Raw genomic sequence first — 11,154 nt, 5'->3', positions numbered from 1 at the left:
TTTTGCAAACTTTTATCAGCTAGTCTACTTGTTTCCCACTAATTTGAAAGACCTTTATTACCTATTATGTGCCCATACACACATCTACTTTCTCTCAGGTGTTTTTTCTGGATTCCTTATTCTGTCTCAGTGACTTATTTGTCCATTCTTATGCCCAAACATTAATATATATATATATATAGGTAAATGTCTGCTAAAGACACTTAATTGTAACAAAATTATCGGTGGTTATTTTTTTCTGGTTGTTAGACCCACAAGCCCATCTGTCTCTTAAGAGTACTCTAATTCAAGTACTCTAATTTTTCTTCCTGGACTCTACATTCCCAGGGGCAAGACTAAAGCATCCAATTCATCTTCTTAATGGGTGGTCATTACATGTTGATTCAGTCTCCAACAGGCAAATAAGAGAAAATCTGGTAAAATGTTTAAATTGACCATATGACTTGAAACACTATAACTCTCCTGAGTAATGTATGTATAAAAATACTTAGGATTGGTCACACAACTGAACAATGAATCCATAAATTAGTAGAAATGTAAAAGTTTATTGTTAAATTCATGTTATAGGAATGATCTGTCCAAAGTAAAAAAGAAAAATACAATATTCATTTAAAATAGAAATATATAATGTAAATTAGGCTACTACCCATCATATTTTTTTTGTGTGCTTATTATGAAAAATGTCCACTGTTGTTTCATGACATGGTCTTAAATCAAAATCACAATATCCAAGGGAAAAACGACTCTAAGAAGAGAAGAAAAGAAATTTTTTTAACAAAAAGGACCAAAGCCATTTTGTAAAAATAAAAAGAGTGCTACACAGTCACTCATAAGACGATATCCTACCTGTGGTTTCTTAAAATAATCAAGTCCCCTTCCAATCTTAATCATCCATCCATTGTTGAACCTATTGAAATTAGTATATAGTATTACATTCCAGATATTTAAGTCAGACAATGACCAAAGCTAGAATGTATTAAATGTCAGCTAAATTTCCCCCTAACAAATAAAATCACTTCCTCCAGTGGCAAGAGTTGAACCAAACCTGGGCTGTGTCTACCATGAAACAAAACATCCATTAGCTGATAGTTTAACAATTCAATTAAACCTTCCTCCTGAATTTCACCTTGCTTCCCAGTTCTGCTAAGAAGTGGCTTCCAAGTATACTCAGGCAGACTGTGGTGATGTTTCAGGGGTTCCCCTGCCTAGAGGTGGGGGACATAAGCAGGGGGAGCCCTGGCAGGCATGACACAACGTCCTGTCATGCCTACTAGAATATTTAAAAGACCATGAGAAGTAAAACCACATTAAATAAATATTAGTATCACTAGAAAAGGAAATTATCACAATGCCATAACACTGTGTATAGCTGAATGACAGAAAAGTACTTCCTCTTCTCACATAACACAGAACATGTAAATTTTATTCCATTAGGAAATAGGAAATCACATACAGGACAAAATAAGCCAGATTTTTTTTTTCTTCAAAAGTGAAAAGATATGAAAATTGAGCGTTATTTAAATCTTTAATATTTAAATTGAATATTGTATGTAATTATACATAACTTATTATGAGAAATAAAAATAAGTATTTTTCAACTGCATAAAAATTAAAATATTACTATACACTAACCTAATTTCCCGGTCGTGTATCAAAGAAGAGTATTCTAATTCCAACTGCACTCCATGATTCCTGAGTGACTCTCTTATTTCTTCCAGGCCACTACTTTGCTGTTCTTTCCCACTGCCCTGTTAATAGGAAAAATACAACTTTTTGCCTCAGTTATTAATATTTTAAATTATTCCTAAACTATGCAATGTGTATCACAGGTGAATTAAAATGGAAAGATTCTATACTAGTTTCATTGTCCATTATTGCAAACAAGCAACCGAAGAAGATGAAGTAGTTTAAGAGCAACTGTTTTTATCAAAATAATTGTTTTTTTCTCTAACATGAACATAACACAACTCTGTCCTATCTCCTAAAATGTATTTTATTACATTAGCATTCTGTGGCTTGGCAAACCTGTAAATATTTTTTATAATTTCTAGAGATGCATGTTTTTTCATAGTAAATTTCTCAGCATGGCACAGGACTCATTTACTAATAAACCCAGATATCTTTAGTTTTTCTGTAAAAGGAAGTGAAAGTGAATGAACCTATATTCAATTAAAGAATAAATAAAATGTATTTTAACGGTGCTGTTTCGTTATTCAGATGGGGCTTCCTTCTTCTCAAATTAATCCTGGAAAGATGAATTCTTTAGAAGCATTCCTATTTAAATCAAAATCAAGATGACAAAAATTGTCAATAATGCAGACAGTGTGATTGCCTCATAGAATATCCAAGAAACTGAGAAACTACTTGAACAAGAGAGTTCAGCAAAGTGGCCAAATACAAGATATGACATACTGAAATCAACAGCATTTTTCCCAAGGTGTTCTATGCCAGTTGTTAGAGAATAAGTTCATTCCCAGGGAAACAGTGCTAGCTGAAGCATGATGTCCAGGTTTGCCTCGAACTATACCCTGCAACTGAGTAAAGTTCATGACGTTAAGAGAGAGTAAATGCCTTCAGATACCTACTTCATCCAGAGAGGTGAGGAGATGAATGGTTTTTATCTTACATGGTCTCTTAACCAGCATCTCACAAAATCGAAGGAAGTTATACAACTGAAAGACATTAGGAGGGGTTATTACTAACTCGTACATTTAAAATAACGTTTCATCGTATAGGAGTGCATTTCACCTACCTGATGAGTGTGTCTAATGTAAGGATCTTCTATCCAAACTTCCGTAACTGTTTCATTCAGGTATTCTTGAAAAAGTGACTCATAACTGAAACCTGTTGCGTTCTCTTCTATTTTAATTTGCTTGTGATATTTTCCAGCTACAAAACACAAGCTTCAATAATAAAGCCAGGGACTACTTCCTTTCTTTTTATACATACTATATTTACAGCCAGTAATAAATCAGCATCAGATACAAGTTAATTTTTTAACTCGTGCACTCAGCAAACATTTTCGAATGCCTACTCCATGCCAGGCACATTGCAAGATGCTACACACACAAAGGTAAATTCCGTGTGGGATTTTGCCCGGAGGCTGGGCAAGTGGGAAAGTCCAGAGATTTCTTGGAACAGGTTCTTGAACTAAATCCTGTAGACCAGGCAGTTTATTCAAGAGGGAACCATATGTATAAAGATATCTAATATTCCTGCCACCACGAGTAGAACCACAAGCTATGATTCAGTGGCCATCTGGTCCTTCTCTTCAGATTTAAGTCTTTTTATGTCTTGCAACTGAATAGCTGAAGTATTAAATGTATAAATGCAATATAATATGGAGTCTAGGAGTCTTTCTTAGAACTTGTAGAGACTGTGTTAAGCAGACATTTATAACCCTTCTTAATAACCCAAAGCCAAAGCCTAGAATGCCACAGTGTCAGCAGGGTAGTTCCATTGTTTTTGTTTATGCAAAATGGCTAATTATTGAATAAGTTATCGAAAACCTTTACGGTTTTTAAAAAAATATGACCCTTAATGGTAGTTCCTAATTTACATGGTGGTTGCACTTTTAAACCTTGTTTGCAAACCAGTAGTTTGGATTCTGTTCCTAATATTTCCAAAGATAGAACGTTACCAATCGTGCATCGGTTTTCAAGCCAAGCTAGGCACACAGGTTAATTTAACCCACGGTATTCAAACCACAATGCTGATGGTACTGTATTTTTCATCCAAGTTTTAGAGGGAAATTGCATTGTAGATTTCAATTTGGGGTGAAGGAAACAATTTTATTCCCACTCAACAGAGGACCTCAATGGGGGTAGTCAGGGCGTGCGCTAGTACAGAATACCAGGAAGAGGTGGGGAGCGGGCTGGAGTAAACAGCAGCTGAGCGCCGGGGGCACTGGGTTTTTTGAGGGCAGTAGTTCCACTGCCCGTAGAAAGCAGCAGCCGTGCACTTCACGTGGCAAAATGGCCATTTGTTTCTATATGTTTGTAAACTGGATCCTCACGAGTAGAGAACCAATTATAAATAGGGAACCATACCTCCTGCACCTCTAATCATTAGGAATACCTAACTCCTGAAATGTTTTGACTCCCAACGAAAATCTCAAAGAAGTCCCAGGAGTTTCTTGAGCTACTTTAATATTTCGGTCATTTTATAAAGGGAAATACAAATAAAATACAGGATTTATATTCAGTATTCCTCTGTAGTATTATTTAAACTGGAGTCTACACATAAGCTTCACGGGGAATCTATGAACTCCTTAAAATGGCATGCAGAGTTCTGCAGTACGTCGAGCTGTCCTCAGATTCTCAGGAGGGTATCTGACCCCCACCTTCCCCCCACCAGGGAAGAAAAAGGTTAAGAACAGCTCGTGTACAGACGAATGGAAATACAGAGTAGACCTGCAAGCTCCAAAGGGCACAGCCAGAAACACTGGGTGAAATGGGCTTTATCACAAGAGCACATACACATACTCTCCAAAATAGCCTCTTTACCTTCTTTTTCTTGATCCAAGTATTTCTTTATGTTTTCTGCTCTATCCATGTAGTCAGAAATTCTTTTTCTGAGATTACATTTCTTTGTTACATCTTTGGTGCCTATAAATTTAAAAAATACACTTTCAAGTTTCAAAACAGGCTTCCTATTTGGTACAAGCAGTATCTCCCATTTCCCAAGTTTTCCACGGATTTCCTGTCCTTTGGCATGGTCTGTCTTGGTCCTAAAATGCACAAATAATAGGCCCCAATTTAGCTTGATCATGTAGGGCCTTCATTTTTTTCACTAAGCATTTGAAGCAGGTTTATTTAGGAGTGGGGACTCAGACACCGTGTCTCACTGCTGAGACTTCAATTCTGGGAGGAAACAAAGGTGGCTTATTACATGTCACTGAGTCTGAGCACTGTTTTGTCCTAATTACCCATAAGTTTGAAATCTAAGCATAATCAAAAGATAGCAAACAATATCTATCTTTCTTCCACAAAACCAGCTTCTGTTCCAGACTTCTCCTTTATGGTTTATGCTGAATCATTTTCCCAGCCACCCCCAAAATGGAAGGTTTTTATTTTGTTTTGTTTTGTTTTTTGGCGGTACGCAGGCCTCTCACTGTTGTGGCCTCTCCCGTTGCGGAGCGCAAGCTCCGGACGCGCAGGCCCAGCAGCCACGGCTCACGGGCCCAGCCGCTCCGTGGGATCCTCCCGGACGGGGGCACGAACCCGTGTCCCCTGCATCGGCAGGCGGACTCTCAACCACTGCACCACCAGGGAAGCCCGGAAGGTATTTTTGAATATACATTATCAATAAAGTCTTACTCCAAGCCCCACCCCCAATCAGTCACCAAATCAATTCCTGGCTCCTTCCTTCCTCCCTTTTAATATTGCTTTTATTTTCCATTATAATTTCATTTTTAAACCCTGAGTTTTAAAACATTTTATTTTGAATTAACTATATATTTATGGAAAAGCTACAAAAATGACACAGAATCCCTTCACCCAGATGCCCCTAGTATTAACATATCACACAACCATGGTACAATTATCAGAGTAAGTAACTTAACATTGACACGACACTATTAGCTCATCTACAAACCTAAAGAAAGTTAGTAGGAAAGTTCGTTTTCTGGTCCAGGATCCCACATACCATGTAGTTGTTATGTCTCTTTAGCCTCCTACGATCTGTAACAGTTCCTTTAGTGTGTCTCTACCTCTTATGACCTTGACATTCAGGAAGAGTACGTGGTCAGTTATTTTGTGCAACGTCTCTCATTTTGGGCTGTTGTGTTTTCTCATGATTAGACAGACTGAGGTTATGCATTTTTTTAGCAAGAAAATCACAGAAGTGTTGCGCCCTTCTCAGTGGGTACACGATGTTGATGTGTCTTATTCCTGGTGACGCTGACTTTGATCACTTGGTTAAGGTAGAGTTCACAGATTTCTCCATTGGAAAAATCACTGTTTTCTCTTTTGTATGGAATCGCTATCTTGTGGGAAGATATCCTGTCTCTCTTCACTCTTCATCGCTATTTCAGCATCCGTTGATGGTCTTTGCCTGCAATAATTATTACTGCAGTGTTTGCCAAATGGTGATTTTCTATTTCCATCATTCCTCTTTAATTTATTAATTGGAATTCCACTGTAAGGAAGAGCTGTCTCTGCTCTCCCATCTACTTACTTATTCAACTATTGATTTATATCAATATGGACTCATGAATATATCTTTTATTCTATGGGTTGTAATCCAATACTATCAATATTTTCTTGCTCAAATTTTATCAGTGTTGGCTTTAAGAGTTCCATCATGTTGGCTCCTTTGTCCTTTTGACATAACCCATCACTTTTTGAGCACTTCCTTACTTTTTGGTGCAAAATGTTTTATTTTCCCTGCCCCAGCCCTGGAATCAACCATTTCTCCAAGGAGCCCTGGTTCCTTTTATTGGAGAATGGTATCAGGAAATCATATTCTGTGTACTAAACTGTGCTCACTGCTACTCAGGGAGTCTTATCACTTCCTCTAGACCCTTTCTGTCAATGCAGGTAGAAAGTACATGGAGGTTTACTAACACACACATACAACTCTATTTCTATGTCTGTCTATCTGTATCTATATTAAAAACCATGAATTCATGCTGATAACTTTGATCCCACAGGGTTCATTCTAGCCTTCCTCCTTTCCTTACCTGTAACTTCTTTTATTATCCACAATATATTTACTGGCTTGTTCAAGCCTAGTATAGACATAAAATAGTTTGAGAATTCCTAACCCATACCGTTGTGAGAAAATAATTTACCAATTAAAATAATACAATGTTTGTATACTGTTCACTTTGTCTTTAACTTTACAGAATACAGCCAAAATACTATTTTCCAAAGACGCTTAGGTTACCTATTTCTTTCGCTCTCCCTTATGTATAACAGTTGAATAACTTAGAGAAGTTATTCACTCCCTCCTCATCCTGCTACCCTACTCCCATTTCCCCCTTCTTTCCACCTCTTTCCCACCCACCGCATATTAAGTAATTAATTTCATTAGTTTCTGGTTTTATCCTTCCTGTGTTTCTTTTGAACAAATGAGTAGACACATGAAAATCTTCTTATATCTTTGTTTTTACATACAGGTTTACCATACTATAGCTACTCTTTGTCCTTTGCAGTTTTCACTAAACAATATATCCTGGGAATCACTCCGTATCACCTCACAAAGATCTTGATCAACCCTCTTTACAGCAGTATACAGTACTCCATTGTTTGGCTGTACCATGGTTTACGCAGCCACTCTCCTACCCAGGGGCATTTAAGTTGTTTCCAACACTTTGCTGATATCCATATAATTACTGAAATCTTTCCCTTTCAAGTTCTTCTACTGCCAAAATTAATATCATTTAGACCCCCACTTTCTCATGCTTATACTACAGTAGCATAAGAAAATCCTAATATACCCATATATCATCCATAAATCTCTTGTGGGGAATCCTGGTTTTTTGTCCTCAGGTGATAGGAGAACTCATACTCTACCACTACGTTGATATATGTTCCTCTAAACTCAAAAACTTTGAACTTTTTGTCAGGATTCAGCATTTTACGGACTCTTTACAAAGAGGCAGTATGAAAAGTGGTTAACAGCAAAGCATCTGGAGTCAGGCTGTTCTAGTTCAAAACTTGCTTTGTCACTTTTGGCTATGTGACCTTGGCCAGTTATTCAACCTCTCTGCAACCTCATCTGTAGCACAGAAAGAGTAACAGTACCTTAGAGAGTTGTGGAGATGATTAATTATGAAAGAGACTTGCATGTAGGAAATACTCAATAAATGTTGTCAATATGATGATCATCTACATAATTTTTTCCATACACCTCCCTCTCAGCTTCCTTTAGAACATTTTATCTAACATCTCTTTTCTTAAGCTCTACTGTTACTTTGCTCCTGCCTATAAATAAACTCTATTTTCCCTGTCCTCTACAAATATAGTACTCCTTTCTTAATCATCATCCTTGATCAGAGTTTGACACTATAGACCCATTCTTCAAACATGCCTTGGTTTTCCAGGCTTGAAATCATACAGCCATCTTCAATTCCCATTCCAACAGCTAATCACGTGCCAGTGCCAGTAATTCAATGTTCAAACTGTCCCCTCCCTTTCCTAATACTGGTGTCACCCCCCCGGTTCATTCAGGCCTTTATCACCTCTCATCCTGACTTCTGCAGGAGCTCCTTAATTGGTCTGCTTGACTTCAGTCTCTTCAGGTTAATGTCTCTCCTAGCTCTTGCCATATTCACTCATTTATTCAAGAAATATTTACTGAGAACTTACCACATGCCAGGCATTGTTCTAAGCACTGGAGATGTAGCAGTTAATAAAACAAACACAATCCTCCCCTATCATTCAAATGAGAGGAAAGACAACAATAAAAATAAATTAGTAGGACTTCCCTGGTTGCACAGTGGTTAAGAATCCACCTGCCATGCAGGGGACATGGGTTCAATCCCTGGCCCAGGAAGATCCCACATGCCACGGAACAACTAAGCCCATGCGCCACAACTACTGAGCCTGCGCTCTAGAGCCCGTGAGTCACAACTACTGAGACCATGTGCCACAACTACTGAAGCCCACGTGCCTAGAGGCCGTGCTCCACAACAAGAGAAGCCACCGCAATGAGAAGCCCCCGCTCGTCGCAACTAGAGAAAGCCCACGCAGTAACGAAGACCCAATGCAGCCAAATAAATAAATAAATAAATAAGCAGTGGGAAATTCACAATAGTCAAAAGGTAGAAGCAATCTAAGTGTTCACTGACAGATGAATGGATTTAAAATAAATAAATAAATTGGTAAAACACGTATGTTAGATTGTGATAAGTGCTATTAAATAAAACAAAGCAAGGAAGAAGGATAAGGGAGTCGTGGGATGGGGGTTGTAATTTTACACTGGGGGTCAGAGAATGTCCTCACAAATAAGGTGATATTTGTGTAAAGACCTGGAAAAGGAGCAGGAGTAGGTCATGCAAATATTGGGGAGAAAAGCATATTCCTAAGAGAGCCAAGCCCTGAAATGCAACTTTAATTACATCATTCCTTTGTAAAAACTTTAAATGGTTTCTCCTTGTCAATGGAAAAAGTTAAAATCTCCTGGCAGTCAAGGCCATCCGCAGTGTGCTCCAAGCCCCAGTCTACCTTTAATCTTTACTTCTCACTCTTTCTCTACAGACCTATGCCAAAGTGAACCGAACCACTTATTTGGTAAAACAGTACAGACAGAATTGGAACACTTTCAGCTGAATTTCTGAAATTCTACTCATCCCTCCAAAACCCCTATCAAAAGCCACCCACACCTTTCCATCCCCCAATGACTGTTAACTGTTTAAATCCTCATTGCACTTGTCCATATGGCTCCTGGCACTTCTTCCCTGTGTTAGAGTTATTTGCATTTACATCTTAACCTGCAAGATCACGTCACTGTCTCTCTAAGCCCCACAGGATCAGTGGAGCACACAGGAGCAGAACTCCTGTGATACTGCTGCTTCAGAGTCGAACAACGTACACCATCTCTCTTTCTGAGCGTCAGTATAGTAGATTCTTTAAAGCCTTGGGTTTCAACTGTGACTCTACCAATTGTGGCAGAACTGGAAAGCGAACTTTATATTTTATTCTGTAAAATGAGGATAACATCACCTCCTACTTCACAAGGCAATTGTAAGAATGAATTGAGATCATGCTTTTAACGTGCTCTGCACACTGCCTGGCACTCAGCACTTACAAATGATGTTACTCTCATTATCATCACCATCACCACCGTCATCATCATCATCATCATCATCATATGGTCCCTGCCCAAGGTAGAGTTTCACCATTCTGAGAAAAGTGCTGAACATTGAAAAGCAGCCTCTACTATCTCAGAGCTTCTGAAACAAATCAGAAACACTCAGGCTAAAAAGCACAGAGGGGAGATCTGAGGCCAGACTAAGAGCCCCAGGGGCTGGGGAGCAGGGGCTGGTCTTAAGTCAATTTAATACATAATTACTAGGTGTTTACTACCTGCCAGGGATTGTACTGGGTGTTATGGGTTATCTGTGTACCTCTCAACACTGAATAACCAGGTAACAGAAAGTCTTAACTGTCTCCTCTCACAATCCTATACATTTCTCACACCGAATTTCAGCATACCCATTTCTCATTAAAAAAAAAAAAAAAAAAAACCTTTTTTTAAACTTTTAATGAAGGGACTTCCCTGGCGGTCGAGTGGTTAAGACTCCGCGCTTCCAATACAGGGAGCACGGGTTCAATCCCTGGTCCGGGAACTAAGATCCCACATGCTGCGGGTCACAGCCAAAAAAAAAAAAAACAAACAAACAAACAAAAAAAACTTTTAAAGAAAATGTTTAATGAGAAAAGTAAGGAAAAGGGTGTAACGAACACCCTTATTACCCACCACCTAGAGTTAAAAATTGTTAGCATTTTGCCGTATTTGCTTCAAGTTTCTTTTAAAGTAAAATCCAATTCAGACATCATGACAATTCTTCCCCAAACACTTATTCAGGCTGCATCTCTAAAATTAAGAACAGATTTCGAAAAATACCATACTGCCTAACAAAGTTAATTTTAATGCTACCCAATCCATATTCAACCTTTCCAACTTGATCTCAAAATGTCTTTTACAGTTCATTCAAACCTAAGTCCTTTCAAGGCTTATCTATTACATTTGGTTATGTCTCTTAAAATTCTAGGATAGTAACCCCTCTTTTATTGACGACATCAATCTACTAAAGATATCAAAGAAATCAGTCCACCTGTCCTGTAGACTACCCTACGTTCTGTATTTTAAGGCTTTCTCGCTGTGCACAGTAAGCGTTTTAATCTTTCACTCCCGCCCAGACACAGCAGATTGCAGCTCCTTTCCTCTAGTCCTCCCTCCCAGGCTCACTGCTCACCTTTCAGAACCTGCAGGAGCAGATCAATCCCCTCCTGGTAACACACCAGAGCCTGCGGGTACCGGGACTCGGACTCTAGTTCCAACGCCCGCTTTATCACAGTGACTGCAGCTGTGCTTCCAGAGTCCTGGCCCAGGAGAGACTGCGCCATAATGCCTAAAACTCCCTTCCGCCCCAACCTCCCCCTAGCACGGCGGGCCTGCAGCACTTCCGGGAGCGGTCACGTGGCT

At 38.8% G+C, this 11,154-nt stretch overlaps 1 protein-coding gene across 1 annotated transcript; it reads right to left on the bottom strand.

Annotated features, from left to right (window-relative positions):
- Positions 1-526: 526 nt before the first annotated feature.
- MITD1 (microtubule interacting and trafficking domain containing 1) lies at positions 527-11,154 on the bottom strand. The gene is made up of 7 exons (XM_059079767.2): positions 10,925-11,154; positions 4,506-4,607; positions 2,753-2,889; positions 2,586-2,672; positions 1,633-1,748; positions 847-907; positions 527-745 (listed from the first exon to the last, which is right to left on the bottom strand). The coding sequence occupies exons 1-7, from the start codon at positions 11,073-11,075 to the stop codon at positions 650-652; spliced, it is 750 nt and encodes a 249-aa protein (XP_058935750.1). The 5' UTR covers positions 11,076-11,154; the 3' UTR covers positions 527-649.

The sequence above is a fragment of the Kogia breviceps genome, chromosome 11 (genome assembly GCF_026419965.1).
Source record: "Kogia breviceps isolate mKogBre1 chromosome 11, mKogBre1 haplotype 1, whole genome shotgun sequence".
In the NCBI taxonomy this organism is placed as follows: domain Eukaryota; kingdom Metazoa; phylum Chordata; class Mammalia; order Artiodactyla; family Physeteridae; genus Kogia; species Kogia breviceps.
This window is presented reverse-complemented; position numbering and strand designations above follow the sequence as displayed.